General features: G+C 39.6%; 1 protein-coding gene across 1 annotated transcript in view; it reads right to left on the bottom strand.

The window, feature by feature from the left end:
- The window catches only part of LOC134612809 (stimulated by retinoic acid gene 6 protein-like), a 218,338-nt gene that overhangs the window by 866 nt on the left and 197,084 nt on the right, over positions 1–20,388 (bottom strand). The window contains exons 16-18 of the mRNA XM_063457254.1: positions 14,179–14,301; positions 10,724–10,887; positions 6,557–6,694 (exon numbers count right to left, since the gene is read on the bottom strand). Of these exons, the coding sequence (XP_063313324.1) occupies positions 6,557–6,694; positions 10,724–10,887; positions 14,179–14,301 (425 nt within the window). The remainder of the gene's footprint in view (positions 1–6,556; positions 6,695–10,723; positions 10,888–14,178; positions 14,302–20,388) is intronic.

Below are 20,388 nucleotides of genomic sequence, written 5' to 3'. Positions count from 1 at the left end.
TTATATGAGCTTAAACTTTGAAGTTCTGTGGTAGTAGCCAGGCTTTAAATGTTCCTCGCCACTGCAAGCTGTAGCATACACACAAGGGGTACATTTCTAAAAAAAATAAACTCTGATATAGTCTATTTTTTTTTAGTGCTTTAGAATAGATTGATATGAAAGTATAGAGAATACTATATAGAAAATAAAGAATTTTCAAATACACAATACATAAAACATAATTTCTTTGTTTTGACAATGCCACAATGACTCATAGACCATGTTTAGGATTGCTATTTGATACTTAATGGGTCATTATATTAGCACAACAACACCTGAGCACTGTAGCCCCCACTGTGCAATGTAGGGTTTAGCTTATTGGCTGAGAGCAATCAACTGGCACTCAGTCAATGAGTTGGCCTTCCACTGCAGGCATTAGAAAAGCTAGCATAAGCTCCTAGGAGGAGCACCCGACTCTCAATCTAGTTGAGAGGTGGCAGAGAGCAGCATCTAGCAGTAAGGGCGGCTTTAGGTCACTCCTAGCACCATAACCCCATACAGCTTTCTGTAGTTGTTATGGTGCTTATTACTTTGTGTTTAATTATATTGTCTCTGACCTATCTCATTTGACAGCAGTCTGTGTGTTTGTGTGTGTGTGTATGGATTCAGCAGTCTGTGTGTGTATGTGTATGTGTATGGACTCAGCAGTCTGTGTGTGTGTGTATGGACTCAACAGTCTGTGTGTGTATGTGTATAAATCAGCCTGTGTGCATTCAGGAGTCTGTGTGCATTCAGAAATCTGTGTGTGTATTAAGCAGTCTCTCTGTGTGCATTCAGAAATCTGTGTGTGTATTAAGCAGTCTCTCTGTGTTCATATTCAGTGTACCGTGTGTATGTACTCAGCAGTCTAACAATAATTAAACATTTTATTCCTGTGAGTTGTTGTGTAGGTAGGGCCCCAGTGCACTGCTTTGCCTGGGGGCCCATAACGCTCTTAAGATGGTACTGCTTGTGTGTGTGTCAGTGAGCTTCTATTTAGTGAGCATGTGTGTGTCAGTGAGCTTGTCTTTAGTGAGCATGTGTGTGAGTCAGAGTTTTGTCTGTCAGTGAGCCTGTTTGCACATGTCAGTGAGCTTGTGTGCTTACTGTACATCATATATACACTGCTCAAAAAAATAAAGGGAACACTTAAACAACACAATGTAACTCCAAGTCAATCACACTTCTGTAAAATCAAACTGTCCACTTAGGAAGCAACACTGAGTGACAATCAATTTCACATGCTGTTGTACAAATGGGATATACAACAGGTGGAAATTATAGGCAATTAGCAAGACACCCCCAATAAAGGAGTGGATCTGCAGGTGGTGACCACAGACCACTTCTCAGTTTCTATGCTTCCTGGCTGATGTTTTGGTCACTTCTGAATGCTGGTGGTGCTTTCACTGTAGTGGTAGCATGAGACGGAGTCTACAACCCACACAAGTGGCTCAAGTTGTGCAGTTCATCCACGATGGCACATCAATGCGAGCTGTGGCAAGAAGGTTTGCTGTGTCTGTCAGTGTAGTGTCCAGAGCATAGAGGCGCTACCTGGAGATAGGCCAGTACATCAGGAGGGCAACAACCCAGCAGCAGGACCGCTACCTCCTCCTTTGTGCAAGGAGGAACAGGAGGAGCCCTGCAAAATGACCTCCAGCAGGCCACAAATGTGCATGTGTTTGCTCAAATGGTCAGAAACAGACTCCATGAGGGTGGTATGAGGGCTCGATGTCCACAGGTGGGGGTTGTGCTTACAGCCCAACACCGGGCAGGATGTTTGGCATTTGCCAGAGAACACCAAGATTGGCAAATTCGCCACTGGCACCCTGTGCTCTTCACAGATGAAAGCAGGTTCACACTGAGCACATGTGACAGACGTGACAGAGTCTGGAGACGCCATGGAGAACGTTCTGCTTCCTGCAACATCCTCCAGCATGACCGGTTTGGCAGTGGGTCAGTAATGGTGTGGGGTGGCATTTCTTTGGGGGGCCGCACAGCCCTCCATGTGCTCGCCAGAGGGAGCCTGACTGCCATTAGGTACCGAGATGAGATCCTCAGATCCCTTGTGCTGGTGCGGTTGGCCCTGGGTTCCTCATAATGCAAGACAATGCTAGACCTCATGTGGCTGGAGTGTGTCAGCAGTTCCTGCAAGACGAAAGCATTGATGCTATGGACTGGCCCGCCCATTCCCCAGACCTGAATCCAATTGAGCACATCTGGGACATCATGTCTCGCTCCATCCACCAACGTCACATTGCACCACAGACTGTCCAGGAGTTGGCAGATGCTTTAGTCCAGGTCTGGGAAAGGATCACTCAGGAGACCATCCGCCACCTCATCAGGAGCATGCAGAGGCGTTGTAGGGAGGTCATACAGGCACGTGGAGGCCACACACACTACTGAGTCTCATTTTTACTTGTTTTAAGGACATTACATCAAAGTTGGATCAGCCTGTAGTGTGTTTTTCCACTTTAATTTTCAGTGTGACTCCAAATCCATGGGTTGAAAAATTTGATTTCCATTTTTTTATTTTTGTGTGATTTTGTTGTCAGCATATTCAACTATGTAAAGAACAAAGTATTTCAGAAGAATATTTAATTCATTCAGATCTAGGATGTTATTTTTGTGTTCCCTTTATTTTTTTTGAGCAGTGTACATATATATATATATATATATATATATATATATATATATATAAATATATATACAATAAGTAGAAAAGAGATGCACTCTATGGTCTTTGAATGAAGTCACTGGTATTTAATATCCAATATCATAACATAAAATACGATCGACATTTCGACCTGAAGAGTCTATATCTTATTGTCTATATCCAGGGTGGGATTGCACCAGGGCATATTTTTCTACACATAGAGTCCTTGAAAGGGTGAGTGCCACTATATCTGTATATATATATATATATATATATATATATATATATATATATATATATATATATATATATATTTGCAAGAAAAGGTATGTGAACCCTTTGGAATGATATGGATTTCTGCACAAATTGGTCATAAAATGTGATCTGATCATCATCTAAGTCACAACAATCGACAATCACAGTCTGCTTAAACTAATAACACACAAAGAATGAAATGCTGCCATGTTTTTATTGAACACACCATGTAAACATTCACAGTGTAGGTGGAAAAAGTATGTGAACCCTTGGATTTAATAACTGGTTGAACCTCCTTTGGCAGCAATAACTTCAACCAAACGTTTCCTGTAGTTGCAGATCAGACGTGCACAATGGTCAGGAGTAATTCTTGACAATTCCTCTTTACAGAACTGTTTCAGTTCAGCAATATTCTTGGGATGTCTGGTGTGAATCACTTTCTTGAGGTCATGCCACAGCATCTCAATCGGGTTGAGGTCAGGACTCTGACTGGGTCACTTCAGAAGGCGTATTTTCTTCTGTTTAAGCCATTCTGTTGTTGATTTACTTCTATGCTTTGGGTCATTGTCCTGTTGCAACACCCATCTTCTGTTGAGCTTCAGCTGGTAGACAGATGGCCTAATGTTCTCCTGCAAAATGTCTTGATAAACTTGGGAATTCATTTTTCTTTCGATGATAGCAATCCGTCCAGGCCCTGACGCAGCAAAGCAGCCCCAAACCATGATGCCCCCACCACCATATTTCACAGTTGAGATGAGGTTTTGATGTTGGTGTGCTGTGCCTCTTTTTTGCCATACATAGTGTTGTGTGTTTCTTCCAAACAACTCAACTTTGGTTTCATCTGTCCACAGAATATTTTGCCAGTACTGCTGTGGAACATCCAGGTGCTCTTGTGCAAACTGTAAACGTGCAGCAATGTTTTGTTTGGACAGCAGTGGCTTCCTCTGTAGTATCCTCCCATGAAATCAATTCTTGTTTAGTGTTTTACGTATTGTAGATTCGCTAACAGGGATGTTAGCATTTGCCAGTGACTTTTGTAAGTCTTTAGCTGACACTCTAGGATTCTTCTTCACCTCATTGAGCAGTCTGCGCTGTGCTCTTGCAGTCATCTTTACAGGACGGCCACTCCTAGGGAGAGTAGCAGCAGTGCTGAACTTTCTCCATTTATAGACAATTTGTCTTACCGTGAACTGATGAACAGCAAGGCTTTTGGAGATACTTTTATAACCCTTTCCAGCTTTATGCAAATAAACAATTCTTAATCGTAGGTCTTCTGAGAGCTCTTGTGTATGAGGCATCATTCACATCAGGCAATGCTTCTTGTGAAAAGCAAACCCAGAACTGGTGTGTGTTTTTTATAGGGTGCGGCAGCTGTAACCAACACCTCCAATCTCATCTTATTGATTGGACTCCAGTTGGCTGACATCTCACTCCAATTAGCTCTTGGAGATGTCATTAGTCTAGGGGTTCACATACTTTTTCCACCTGCACTGTGAATGTTTACATGGTGTGTTCAATAAAAACATGGCAACATTTCATTCTTTGTTTGTTATTAGTTTAAGCAGACTGTGATTGTCTATTGTTGTGACTTAGATGATGATCAGATCACAGTTTATGACCAATTTGTGCAGAAATCCATATCATTCCAAAGGGTTCACATACTTTTACTTGCAACTGTATATATATATATATATATATATATATATATATATATACTGACTTGTAGGAATGGCATACATTTTTTTCCCGGGCTGCTTTGGATTCTCAGTTTGGCTCTGCCAGCGAGTGCGCTTTACCGCTAAATCATCTGTGTGAGCTGCCGCACAATTTAGCCCTGTTACACGCGTCTGGGAGCTGCTGTTGAGATTGGGACATGGGGTATATCTCAGCTATCTGTATAATACTATAGTGCTGCTCTCTGTATAATACAGGTCTGTGTGTGTATAATATCCCAGGATAGTCAGTGCTTCCTGTATAGTGCTGCTCTCTGTATAATACAGGTCTGTGTCTGTATAATATCCCAGGAAAGTCAGTGCTCCCTGTATAGTGCTGCTCTCTGTAAATACAGGTCCGTGTGTATAATATCCTGGGACAGTCAGTGTTCCCTGTATAGTGCTGCTCTTTGTCTTGGGATATTATACACAAACAGACCTGTATTATACAAAGTGCAACACTATACAGGGAACACTGACTGTCCCGGGATATTATACACAAACAGACCTGTATTATACAAAGTGCAGCACTATACAGGGAACACTGACTGCCCCAGGATATTATACACACAGCCCTGTATTATACAGAGAGCAGCACTATACAGGGAGCACTGACTGTCCCAATATATTATACACACTGCCCTGTATTATACAGCGAGCACTGACTGTCTTGGGATATTATACACAAACAGACCTGTATTAAACAGACAGTGCTCCCTGTATATTGCTGCTCTCTGTATAATACAGGTCTGTGTGTATAATATCCTGGGACAGTCAGTGCTCCCTGTATAGTGCTGCTCTCTGTATAATATAGGGCTGTGTGTGTAATATCATGGCTGAAATAGTGAATGGGAGAATGTTTCTAACTCGGCTACTTTGGCCTTAAGTTTAAAATTACCATCTCAAGTCCCTGTAAATCTTTCTTTATTGAGTAGACATTAATCTGTACTGTGATAAGTAGGCGGAGATTAATTATGTGGGGTGGACATAGTGGGCCGAGTTTTGCGGCAGTGGGCGTTGTAAACTTTCAAGGTAGTAATTGATAGCTGTGTTGCAAAATGTCCTTGGAATTTTTTTCAAATGTTGGCAACTATGGTACTGTATCAAGGGAAATGTGTTTATTTTTTACTAATCCCTGGTGGAAAATAATGAATCCTCCACCAGGGATTATAAAAAAACAAACACAAAAAAAACACATTGTGACGGGGGTGGGGCTTAACATGCGTCAGGGGCGGGGTCAAGCTGCGGCAAGGGAAGGGTTAAATGCGCCCCCCTACTTTTGTCCCTGGCCCACCATGTGCCCCCCCTAAAAATGAATCCTAGAGACGCCACTGTCAATAAGCCATAGTAATAAAAAGAATACTCAGACTGTGGTTAGTAATTACTCAGATTTGATTATTTTTTTTTTTTTGGATACAGTTGGCAGTGAAGAATGATATCTGCAAACTGGCTAAAAAATTTGGTTTTACCACATAATTACTTTGTTTACATTTTAGTAAGCAAGGTTTAAAAAAGTTATGGTCATTTTTTGTTTCAAACATTTCAAGTGTTTTTGGAGTTGACAGTTATTTTTATAACAACGCAAAGATAATCCAAAACTCAGGAAGAAGCGCAATGACTCCCTAAAGAACATAATTATTGGCAACAGAGTATCACAGTATATCAGATACAATATAAATGATAAAAGTCCAATATAGTTAAATTACGATCCATTTTGATCACGGACCCACTAACGGAGTGCAAATTTCACCAAAACAGTTGCAGCATTCAGCACTCTTGTGGTTCTCTAGCTCCTGTTGAACTTAATCTTTCCTGATTTGCCAACATTTATTCATATTTAGAACAAAAAGATTCCAATCCTTTGATATCCAACAGACACATGTAATATATAAATATTTCATATATGACAAAAACTTACCTTTTAAGTTGCTAATAGTATCAACTTTGGAGGGTTCTTTCTTAACCCTTGTTCTAAAAAGCACATGACAAAAACCTAAGAGAACGGGGTTACTGTGATAGTGATCCACGTATAACATTCCAATCCATGTAAGGTATCCTTTTGAGAAAAAAAAATAAACATAACTTATTTGTCCTAATGACAAATCAAATACATGATCAAATACAACATATTTCAAGAGGGCACTTAGGTATGTGTGAACATCTATAATAGGATTATTCACTAAACTGAGAATCCAAAGTGAAGTTCAAGTGAATTTCAAGTTCAAAATAAAAATAGCAGATCTGGAACATTCTCTAAGTCAGCTATGTTTCCAGTTCGTCTTCTTTAGATTTTACGTTTCAAATGTACTTTGAATTCTCACTATAGTGAATAGCTCTGTAAGAATCGGGTGGTTGATTACCAAGAGCTATACTATACAATTTCATTTAGAACACTCTGGTTGATTTTTAACCCCTGGACATATTAAGGACACAAACAATTTTTAAATTGTTGCTGTTTGTGTTCAACCCCAATTTGCATCTCTCTCATTCCCTGGTGGTCCAGCATTGGCAGTTCAGTGGGGGGGAGAAGGGGGCTGGCAGAGCTGTAACTTACCTGTCCTGCAGCTCCTGTCAGCTCTCTCCTCCTCTGCGCCGTCCATTCACCTCTTCTGTCAGCTCACACTGTAAGTCTCGCGAGAGTCGCGGCTCTCGCGAGATTTACACTGGGAGCTGACCGAGGTGCTGAACGGACGGTGCGGAGGAGGAGGAAGCTGACAGGAGCTGCAGGAGAGGTAAGTAACGCTCTCTGCAGCCCCCACAGCCCCCTGTCTGTATTATGGCAATGCAAATTGCCATAATACAGACTATTGACTCGAGTATAAGCCGAGTTGGGGTTTTTCAGCACAAATAATGTGCTGAAAAACTCGGCTTATACTCGAGTATATACGGTACTATTTTTAGAGGATGTAAAGGGCTTTAATTTGATGTAACATATACATATAAATTCTCATTTATTATTTAAACAAATGCAAAACAATGGAAAAAAAATACTTTTTTTTTTCTCACAATTTTGGCAATAATACTGTATGCTTAATATGTCCAACTTAGGAAAGGTAATAAAAATAAATTCATTTATGTGTCTTGATTTATAGAGGATATAATATATGTAGGATTTCAGTTTATTTTGAAAGTCACAAACTACAAGGACTAAAATACAATTTCAATGTGAAACAATTTTAGAAGTTGATATGTCTGTCTTGTAAGTTTAATAGTCTTCACAGAAAACAAAATTATCACACAAAAGTATATATTTATATAAAGTAGACATCAAAGGCTATTTACCTTATTTTTCTATGCAGCCATTTTACTACCAATATCTGCTAAATGTAGTAAAATTGTGTTTTTTTTTTTTTTTTTACATACACACATATAACAATGTTTTCTTAATGTGTATTTTGGAAATCTGGCGTGTGCTATTCCTGCACAAAACCCCATATTCATCTACATCTGCTGAGTATAACGATACCCCCATTGTATGCCTTTGCCGCTATTCTGTGAAGCTACAATGCCATATAAGAGACCAGGCTATTTCAGTTTCATTAGTTAGAATTTTCATAGATGGATTTGATGGGCTTATGTCTTATTTTGTGGCATTTTAGAAGTTTGACTGTGCAAATAATCCCACAAAGGTCTTTCATTTGAGAAAGCAGACACTTCAGGGTATCTTATATGGCGTATATTGTGCCTTAACTAGCTGCCATTTTTCACCAATTTATGTCAAAGTTTGTGCTGAGAAGAAAAAAAAGGCCTTTTTTTTACACACATGTTGCATTTTTGCTGGGTATTTTGCAAATTTGATATGTGCCACTGTCATAAAATCCCCCAACGTATTCCCAGTTACATTTCCTGAGTAAAACAATATGCCCAATGTATGGCATAGGCACTATTTTGTGAAGTTACAGTGCTATAAAAGAGACGTGACAATTTAATTTTTTTTACCCTGAATTTTCATAGATGGTTTTGATGGGTCCATTTTGGAGTATGTTAGCAGGCTACCTATTCCAGATACCCCACAAAGGCATACCATTTCTTAAAGAAGACACGCCAGGGTATTTCAAATGGCATATTTTCAACCTTAGCGTGGGATAATTTGTTTCCCAAGCTTGTACCAAGTGTAGTAGGAATAAGCATTTTTTCTGACTTTTTGACACACACACAGTGAGCTTGTACTGTATATTTTCCAAACTGTATGTGTGCTATGGCTGTATAATACTTAATATGTTGCTCAGCTAGGTTGTCTGAGTACAGCAATACCCCTGTATGTACCCTTGACAGGTATATGTGGACATTGAAGGGGCACATTTTAGACACAGCCATTCCAGGTTTTTTTTACAACTTTGAATTTTTGCACTGTGTCAATGTCCCAGTTTAGAGTATGTTAGCAGGTTGCTTATTCCAAATACAACACAAAGGCATACCATTTCTTAAAGAACATGTATTTCAAATGACATATTTTAAACCTTAGCATGAGATAGTTTTTCCCCCAGCTTGTACCAAGTGTAGAGGTAATTTGCATTTTTTTTATAACTTTAAAAAACTTTTTTTTAAACTTCAACAAACTTTTTCAAAACTTTAAAAACTAATTTCAAACTTTAAAAACTTTTTTACTTTCAAAAACTTTTTAAAACTATTTTAAAACTTTTATTTAATTATTTAAAAAGTTTTGTACTGTATGCCCTAACTAGCTAAATAAATACTTTATAAATATTTTTGTAATGAATTAAATACATTTAACCCATTTTACATTTTACATTTTTTTCAGCTATGTAACTAGGTATGTAACCCCTGAGGGATAAAAGAAAAAAAACCTCAGGAGTTAAAAAAAAATCAGATCACAGTAAAATACTGGTTTAATCACTGCAAGGAGTTACCAATGGCAAGAAATGGGTTAATTTTTATTAGAGCAGGGTAATACATTTCTTTATTAAGAAATTTACCAGTAGCTGCCGCAATTCCCACCCTAGGCTTATACTCGAGTCAATCAGTTTTCCCAGTTTTTTTGTGCTAAAACTAGGGGCCTCGGCTTATATTCGGGTCGACTTATACTCAAGTATATACGGTATCTTTAATTCTATCACATTCCCACCATATATGTAAATATGTTCCTTTTTCTCTATTACACCTCCAACATATTTCAGACTCAGATGGCGAGATTTTTACTTGTCTATTGGGAACACAGTACTATCTATTTGCAATTTTATAGTGCATCTCCAATACATTCAAACATTGAACGTATGGTGTGAAACTAAATAATGTTTTATTCCATTGTTCATTCTCAATATTTAATCCCAAATCTTTTTCCCATTTGGATTGAGCAGGTATTTTTTGTATATTATTAAAGTTTGTAACCAAATATCTAGTTTTCAACAGTATCTTATCAATTTTCGAATGGTTGAATATTTTTGAGCTATTTGAAATTATAAAAGAAGCTTTGAAAACAAGACATTTGTTTGATATTCTTCACTCTCAAATAATTGAAAATTTGAGAGTTAGAGAGATTAAATTCAACCATTAGATCTGAAAATTATTTTATAGAATCTTTTTTTTTTTATCAATTGTGATATATTAGAGATATTTCTTTGTTTCCATACTAACAAATTCAGATCTTCTGTAGATGCCTCAAGCATTACTATATCATTAACTGCTAACAATTTTGACATAATTCTACACTGTTTTTTATTATCTTTCCAAGAGGTCATTAATTGACTTAGAATTGTGGTTTTCTGTTTTAAAATCATAAGTACTTACATAATCAGAAATTAAGCTTATTTCCCCCAAACCAAAAAAAGAACCCAAACAAAACAGATTCTTTTCCATTTCATCCCCCTTTTTCTGGTGCCAGTAATAGCACTCTGAAAACAAGCATATTTGGGCTATGATTAGCTTTTTCCTCTAGGTTTGTGCCATGTGGCTATTCAGAAATCATCTGATTACCTGATCGGCTCAAAGTAAGACGAATTGCAGTTTGGTCCAAAACTAATCTCCAACATTTCTCTAATATTTAGTGATTTCCTTTTTTAACACATGGTTATTTTTTAGCACATTTCTAGAACCCTTTTTTTAAGCCAGGAGTCACTTGGCTTACCTGCATCCATTTGTTCAAATCCTGGTGGCAGTATTGTCCTGTCTATTCTTGCTATTAACAAGGTTCCAAAAAGCAAACTACGCAACAGTCGAGATAAACAAGCACCCAGACCAACAATCACATTGTAAAAGAAGAGGAAATAATTAAAGTTTTGGAAAGCTTTCCTAAAAGAAAAAAAAAAGTGTCAGTATCAGAATCCCAATGTAACAATAAAATAATGATGTAATGATGTATCGAGAATTATTTAGATAGCTATTTAGGTCATTAATTAAACTATTAATGATTGTACAAAACTTTTTTTGCTGAGAGTTTTGAGTATGTTGACAACCTTATAGTAAAGGAGAGAAAGTGGAGGTAGTAGTTATAATATATATATAGAGAGTGGGATATCCTAGCAAAAGGTATTTTCCTTAAAACTTCACTTTTATTAGTTCATAATAAAAAGTCCAACATACGTTCTAAATCTAACTGCAAACTAAACAAACACTCTCAAAAAATAATAAACGCAATAGCCAGTAATAGTATCCAATAGTTAATATAACTTTAGACTGAAATTGTCTGTCGCTTGATAGGACCCCAGATTGTCCACCAGTGTCTTTGTTGGGCAAACAAATATTGGATATTAAAACTGAAATATACACTCCTCTGAGTCTTTGTGAAGGCTTAATTTCCTAAAACAAAAAGAGAAAAGGAGGGAGGGAAAGGGAAAGATCTGTTCCTAAGATAGAGTATACACCAAATGTAATAAGAAAAATAATAGAAAATACTTTATTGGTAGATAAACATCAAAATAGCTATCCCGGCTATAGTTGTCTGACTAGGTACAAGACAATGGTAGCAAGCAGGGAGCTGAGAACATACAAAATTATATACAAGATAGAAATATTATACAAGATAGATACAAATAGTACAGAAAGAGAATAAAACAGTAAGAGTAGAAATGTGCTGGACTGGGTGACAGTCACCCAGTCCAGCACATTTCTACTCTTACTGTTTTATTCTCTTTCTGTACTACTTGTATCTATCTTGTATAATATTTCTATCTTGTGTATAATGTTGTATGTTCTCGGCTCCCTGCTTGCTACCATTGTCTTGTACCTAGTCAGACAACTATAGCCGGGATAGCTATTTTGATGTTTATCTACCAATAAAGTATTTTCTATTATTTTTCTTATTACATTTGGTGTATACTCTATCTTAGGAACAGATCTTTCCCTCCCTCCTTTTCTCTTTTTGTTATATTCATAATATTGGGTTACCCCCGTCTCTGTTCCTGGATTTTGTGATATTAATCGCTTGGCCACCTCTTCAAAGTTGCTTAATTTCCTATAGTGCACAAGGAGTATCTATGTATATAGCCTGAGTGGATTATAATAAGCCACAGGGATGATGTTAAGGCGATATTACTTACTGTTACGAATGTACAAAACACATTACCAATTTCTGGAGTGTGTTTTGTGTTGAATTGCCCTATTGAACATAATATAGCCTTAACATCATCCCTGTGGGTTATTATAATCCACTCAGGCTATATACATAGATACTCCTTGTGCACTACAGGAATTGAGCCTTCACAAAGACTCAAAACACCCTGTGCACTCTAGGAAATTAAGCCTTCACAAAGAGTGTATATTTCAGTTTTAATATCCAATATTTATTTGTCCAACAAAGTCACTGGTGGACAATCTGGGGTCCTATCCAGCGACAGACAATGTCAGTCTGAAGTTATATTAACTATTGGATACTATGACTGACGATTGTTTTTTTTTTTAATTATTTTTTGTGTTTGTATGTTTAGTTTGCAGTTAGATTTAGTACGTATGTTGGACTTTTTATTATGAACTATGAAAAGTGACGTTTTAAGGAAAATAGACCACCTTCCTGGGATATCTTTCTCTCTATATATTTTGTAACTAGCACCTCCACTTTCTCTCCTTTAGTATACTTTATCCCAGGGGTTACCCCCCCTCTTCGGAGGTAATAGTTGCAATTTGGCACCATTTTCTCTTTTTCTGTCAGTTATAGCATGTTGACAACCTTAGGTCTAATACGAAAAGATAAGTCCTGCGCTCACTCCCATCACTCCTGGGTGGCAGCTACGACACACATTACACATCAGCACCAATATATACAGTAAAAAACAAAAACAGTTACATGCACTCTCTCCTAAATCCCTATGTATATTTAAACAAATGGAGGTCATTTAGTTACTCCAATGGCCATTGGAAGGAATGCCCGTCTGCCCCTCTAGGCGGGTCCTACACTAACCTTTCACCTTGCTTCCTTGAGCTTCTGGCAAAGATATCTCTAATGAGACAGAGAGGGGTATTTTTTTTTATATACACCCCTATATACTCATTAACCCTTAATAGGGAACACATGGGCTGGGCGATAGCATTGTAACAAAGCTGTGTGATACAAAAAGTGAATACAAATACAAAAAGATAAGTCCAGCGTTCACTCCCATCAATCCTGGGGACCCAGGAGTGATGGGAGTGAGTGCAGGACTTATCTTTTTGTAGGAACCGCCTGGGGGGGGGGGGGGGGGGAGGGTCTGCCAACATTCCTTCCAATGGCCATTGAAGTAACTAAATTATCTCTATTTGTTTAAATATCCATAGGGATTTAGGAGAGAGAGAGAGAGTGCAGGTAACCTTAGCCCAGCATCTAGTGCCAGTAATTTTATATCAGTGATCACAGAGGGTGGTATGTAACTCAAGAAAAATGTTTATTGCAATGTGCACAAAAAAAGGAATATCTTGTTTTAATGGAAACCATATTTTTTTAAACTATGCTTTCATGGAGAATTAGTCATACTTCCTAACAATTGTGAGGGAGAATCAGGACAGATTGGGAGTTTCCAGTGATGTAGTCCAGTGACAAGCTCCCTGGCTGGCAAATAGCCTTCACGAACATACAGGAAGCACTCTAGAGCACTCCTTGCGTGGTCAAGCAAATTTAATGATGCACCTGCACTGTACTGCCCAGGGACAGTTCCCTGATGTACCCAGATGACGGACACCAGGGAACTAATGCGGGACAGGACCCTGAAATCAGGAATTGTCCTGCCGAAAGGGTACAAAACAGTATATATTGTGCTGTATGTTTCTATAAATACAAACCTTGTTTTCTTTAAAACTAGGGGGAGTCTGACTGTGGTGTCTGAATTTGGATGGCAGCGTTAACATAAGGTGCATGAAAAAAAAGTAAAAACCACCACAATAGATCTGTGAATCTTGGATGGGTTCGTCAGATTTCTGACATTTCCCGTGGCCTTTCTGGCATTGGAGAAAACTGTCAAAATCATGTTTTATTTGCTTGGCAGGATTCCTTTTAATTCAATGCATTCAAAAACAAAAGAAATTCCTGCATTGCCATTATGATACCAGGATGAACCCAATTTTAAATGTTTTGCAAGTGATTTTACATTTTGATGCACGTATTAAAACAAATACCTGTTGTTCAGAGCTAATGGTTTCTGTTGATCATCAGGGGTCATTTTATCCTGCAGGAAAAATATTCTAGCAAGTTGAATTTGCAAAAACACCAATATGAAGATGACTGCAAACGGAACTAACCTAAGAACAATGCACAGAGCTGTGTTAAAATCATCAAAGTAGATTTATTAACTTAACAATTTAAAACGTATTCAATTTGTATGAAGATACACTGGATTATATGTAGTAGTTTTGCAATATATGGAGAATAAAAAAAACACAAAAATAAGATCTTGATGGTGTGGTATGTCAGTACATTTATATTAGTATATTAGTATAAACACAACATCCTACTTAGCATTTTAAGAGCAAGAACTTATTCTGGTGTTACACAGCTTTGGTGGTAGGCAGGAACAATGAACACAGTCAGCAGCAAAACTAATAAAATGGCACTTAAAAATACATTTAGCAATTTACTATATTAAGTATAACATATATTAAGTCCTAATAAAAACACAATAATATCAATAAAAGTCAACGGGGGCAGCAATACCACTCATTTCTCCTAGCAAGGAACAAGTTGGTTCTCTTAAACACCTATCTAATATATACAATTCTTTTATCTGTTTTTTGTCTTGTTTCCTGAGGATATTTTATCGAATTTTGATCCATTATTTAAAGGAACACTATAGGTTCAGGAGCACAAACATGTATTCCTGACCCTATAGTGTTAAAACCACCATCTAGCCCCCCTGGGCCCTTCATGCCTCCCTAAATATAGCAAAATAGTACTTGTATTCAAGCCTGAAGCTGTAGCTCTGCATGCTGTTTGCCTCAGAATAACAAGCTGTCTGCTGACATCATCAGAAGTGGTGGCCTGATCCAATCACATTGCTTTTCCATAGGATTGGCTGAGACTGACAAGGAGCAGATCAGGGGCAGAGCCAGCACAGCCCTGGCCAATCAGCATCTCCTCATAGAGATGAATTGAATCATTTAATCTCTATGAGGAAAGTTTAGTGTCTGCATGCAGAGGGAGGAGACACTGAATGTTTGGATGCATTTTAGGCAGCCATGACCCAGGAAGGATCTCTAACAGCTATCTGAGGAGTGGCCAGTGAAGTTATCACTAGGCTGTAATGTAAACACTGCATTTTCTCTGAAAAGACAATGTTTACAGCAAAAAGCCTGAAAGTAATGATTCTACTCACCAGAACAAATTTAACAAGCTCTAGTTGTTCTGGTGACCATAGTGTCCCTTTAATCAAGTTGTGAGAAAAAGTATGTATGTGTATATATATGCATACATACATGTATACACACACACACACACACACACACACGACATATCATAGGGTACTTTATAACATGATATTAATCCTCACTTTTGGACTACTGTTTTGTTACATATTGCTTTTTAAGGTCTTGGGAATACTTGTTCATTTACTGGGCCTAGAAACTTTGTTTTTCAGGCTTCATTTCAAACCTCTTGTGTGGCCCCCGCTGCTGGGTTTGGGGTTTATCGGATAGTACTAGATAAGTGGACAAGTCACTTTGCATAGTTGCCACGACCAGTGATTACTTTGCTATTTTAGCTGGAATATTTGTCTAATATGCTGTACTGGCAATGGTGGATGACCGTTTGGTGCCTTCTGCATGTAGATATGTTCCGGGGCCCCTCAGGATCGGTTGCTTGCCGGGAGGGTGGATGTAGCAAAGGGGTCTGATGTGTTTGTGTTCTAGGGGGGTCTTGGCACACAGCTGTTCTTTTCCTGAATGTGAAGTTAACTACTGAACACTCCTAAGTGCCGAACAGGAATCATACGAATTATCCCCCCAAGTACGAGACGAGGCTCTGTATTGAGGGTCAAGCAGGATCTGTTTATTGGGGGCTACATGTCAGCCTTTTATGCTGGTCTTCCAGCAAGGGACACTCCCATAGGGACCTTGTGGAAGACTGAGACAATGCTTACATTAGCCAATCACATGCATTTACAGAATGCAAACACTCCCACATGAACAGTACAACTCCTCCTCTCTATCCTGGAGATAATTGGGTTAAGTGCTTGAAGTAACTCAATTACCTCCAGGCATAGAGAATATCCCCATTTTACATTATTGGTAAAAACACATAAAAATACATATTTCCAAATATACTGAATGGAACCCCCACATTCAACATATCCCCAGGTAGCTTACATCTGAGCGCTCAATATAATCGAACAGTGCTCAGATCCATACATGTAGTTCAATCGCCATGGAGTTAAAGTCTTGTACATTGTGTGTTCGACGAAATCAGTTCCATGAGTTTGTCGATGAACACTGCTGGGTGTTCGACTGTCCAAGATGGCCGCCACCACGTGTTCGTTCATACGAACGACGACCACCCAACCGACAGTTCGGAAGTTCGGAAGTTGGAAGTGTTTGCGGTTAAATACAATGTTAATGAGGGCAGAAAGTTTAATGAGCAGCACACTTCTCTGCTGGGTGGCCTGCCATTCGGTAGTTTGTTCGTATTTGGATGAATGCAAGCAGAAAACATACGAACAACCGGCAATAACCGAACAAACAGACAAATCAGGTTTTAACTAATAATCCAAAGGCAGAGAGGTCTGCCACAATACAGGTCCATAAATTGACCCATTTAACAGCAATTTGGGTAGCTGCACATTCAAAGGCCATGATCAAATCATGCTACTTCGAGCATGGCTGATACCATTTGTAGGTCGGACTCCCCAGTGCCACTTGCAAGTAATGGCTTTTGTTTTCTGATACTGGGTATTGCAGGAGCCAATCTTGTTCTTAATACTTCTTATCTGTTTAGCTGGACTCCTCATCCACTTGTGCTCCCAGTGGCAGACTCTATTGTAAATACAGGTCAGGTGTGAGGGCAAGTGACTGTCCCTCACTTATCTCCACTGAAGTGCCTGACCAGAGTTCATAGTCACATATTATAAATAAGTTTTGGTATAAACCCCCCTCACTTTTTTTCCCATTTATTTTTGCCTGTCTGCTCATAGCAATGCCTGATAGTTTCCCCCCTGCACCACTGCATGTCTGGACCAATTATGTCCTGGGTCTGAATGTCCCCAAGTGGCACTCTCATTTTTTTTGTGGACCATATGTGCAGCATTTTTGCAAGAGAACCACTTTAAAGAAGGGGTAGCACCAGTACTGTCAGGATCGGGTCAGGGATCCAACACGCAGAGTACAAAGAGTAGCAGATACGTATACCGGTCCTTAGAATGGCCGGACTTAACGTAAAACTACGTATAGAATGGTCAGAGACAAGCCGAGGTCAAGGATAACAGAAAGACAGGAGAGTAAATACCAAAGCCGGGTCGGAACCAAAAGACAAGAGAATAACAGAGCACTGTGTGACTAGGCAGACTAGAACCACGACAGGGCAATGAGTAAATGAGAGAACCACTGTTAAGTATCCTGGTTAGGGAGAGAAGACACGCCTCCGGCGAGTCCTGATTCGTCTCCAGAGATTTGAGTGACAGGGCGTTCCGGGTTAGCGTCATGACGTCTACCTCCGGTCCTCCTGCTATAAAAGGAAGTGACTCCCTCGCGGCCGGCGTTTGCAAGACCGGGTGAACCGCGAGGGACCGAGGAGACATGCCGTCCGGACGGATAAACTTCTAAGTCTCTACCTCTCTCAGAGGTAGAGGCTTCAGGTACCCTGACAGTACCCCCCCTCTCAGATACGCCCACCGGGCGGAAGGAGCCGGGGCGAGATGGAAAGCAGGAGTGAAATGCCCTGCGAAGGCGAGGAGCATGAACATCCTCTTGTGGTACCCAACTCCTCTCCTCAGGACCATAACCCTTCCAGTCAACCAAATATTGTACTCTCCCCCGGGAGACACGTGAATCAATAATGGAGTTAACCTCATACTCCTCCTGACCCTCCACCTGAACAGGGCGCGGAGGGGCGATTGTGGAGGAGAATCTGTTACAGATTAGAGGTTTCAGCAATGACACGTGAAAGGAGTTCGGAATGCGTAAAGTAGCTGGGAGAGCTAGACGATATGCTACCGGGTTAATTCGAGTCAAGATCCTGTAGGGACCAATATAACGAGGAGCGAATTTCATGGAAGGAACTTTAAGGCGAATGTTCCTAGTACTCAACCAAACTCTATCGCCTGGAACAAAATTCGGAGCCGCCCTTCTACGTTTGTCAGCATGTTTCTTAACCAGCATAGAATTGTGTAGAAGAATCTGTCGAGTCTGATCCCACAACTTCCTCAAATTGGCCACATGGACATCAACCGACGGCACTCCTTGGGAAGGAGAAACCGAGGGAAGAATAGATGGATGAAAACCATAGTTCATGAAGAAGGGGCTTGAATGCGTAGAGTCACAAACGAGATTGTTGTGCGCAAACTCCGCCCAAGGAATCAAACCGACCCAATCGTCCTGGTGTTCGGAAACAAAACAACGTAAGTATTGCTCAATCTTCTGGTTGGTTCGTTCGGCAGCTCCGTTAGACTGAGGATGATAGGCGGAAGAAAAATTCAATTTGATGCCTAATTGAGAACAGAATGATCTCCAAAAACGTGAAACAAATTGGGAGCCTCTATCAGAAGTGATCTCCGAAGGAATCCCATGCAAACGAAAAATCTCTTTAGCAAATATCTCCGCCAATTCAGGAGAAGTCGGAAGTTTAGGCAAAGGTACGAAATGTGCCATCTTGGTAAACCTATCGACTACGGTGAGGATAACAGTGTGCCTTTTAGAAACAGGCAAATCCACAATAAAGTCCATTGCCACACAGGACCAAGGTTTGTCAGGAATTTCCAGAGGTTGTAGAAGACCACAAGGAAGTGAATGCGGAAGTTTAGTTTTAGTACAGACCTCACAAACTCCGATAAAATCCTTAATATCCTTCCGTAACGAAGGCCACCAGAAATCTTTGGAGATCAAAGAATACGTCTTGCGAACACCCGGATGACCAGCCACCTTACTCTCGTGAAGGCACTGTAAGAGCTCCAGTTGGAGTTCAGGAGGAACGAAAAGTCTGGAAGCAGGAGTCAGTCTAGGTGCCAGATGCTGCAAGCTCCTTATCTGATCAAGCAGCGGAGAGTGGACTTTGAGAGTGGTGTTAGCGATAATGTTACACTTGGGTACTATAGAGGACAAAACCGGCTCAGATATGGCAGCAGGTTCATATTGGCGAGACAAGGCATCGGCTTTAGAATTCTTAGAACCTGGCCTATATGTGAGTACGTAGTTGAAGTGAGTGAGAAATATGGACCAACGAGCCTGTCTAGATGATAGTCGTTTAGCCTCCCCAATATAGGATAAGTTTTTATGATCTGTCAAAATAGTAACAGGATGCAAAGTACCCTCCAATAAATGTCTCCACTCCTTTAAGGCCATTATAACCGCTAGGAGTTCCCTGTCACCAATGTCATATCTGCTTTCAGTACCTGACAATTTTTTGGAAAAGTATCCACAAGGATGTAATGGTTTATCTACACCCAACCTTTGGGACAGAACGGCACCTATACCTGTCTCAGAAGCGTCAACTTCGAGTAGGAAAGGTAGTGTAGTATCAGGGTGCACTAAAATTGGTGCGGAAGCAAACAGCTCCTTGAGTGTCTTAAAAGCCAGAAGTGCTTCAGTAGACCAATTCTTAGTATCAGCCCCTTGTTTGGTCATATTGGTGATGGGAGCAATGATAGAGGAGTATCCCTTAATGAAACGTCTGTAGTAATTGGAGAAACCAATAAATCTCTGGATAGCCTTGAGACCCTTAGGTAAAGGCCAATCTAATATGGATTGGAGCTTCTCCGGATCCATTTCAAACCCCTCTCCAGAAATCACGTAACCAAGAAAGGTAGTTTGGGATTGGTCAAAGCTGCATTTCTCTAATTTGCAGTATAAGCCATGCTGAAGAAGTTTGTGTAAAACCCTTCTGACTTGTCCGTGGTGAGTTTCAATATCCCTGGAATGTACAAGTATATCATCAAGGTATACAATCACACAGTCATCTTGAAACTCCCTAAGAACCTCATTAATAAGGTCCTGAAATACCGCCGGGGCATTGCAGAGACCAAAAGGCATTACAGTATACTCATAGTGCCCATATCGAGTATTGAATGCAGTTTTCCACTCGTCTCCGTCGTGAATTCTCACCAAATTATAAGCACCTCTAAGGTCTAGCTTAGTGAAAATCTTAGAACTTTTTAATCGATCAAAAAGCTCGGTGATCAGGGGAATCGG

This window comes from Pelobates fuscus, chromosome 5 (assembly GCF_036172605.1).
Source record: "Pelobates fuscus isolate aPelFus1 chromosome 5, aPelFus1.pri, whole genome shotgun sequence".
Taxonomy (NCBI): Eukaryota; Metazoa; Chordata; class Amphibia; order Anura; family Pelobatidae; genus Pelobates; species Pelobates fuscus.
The sequence above is the reverse complement of the archived record's forward strand: the minus strand, read 5'-3'. Positions and strand labels throughout refer to the sequence as shown.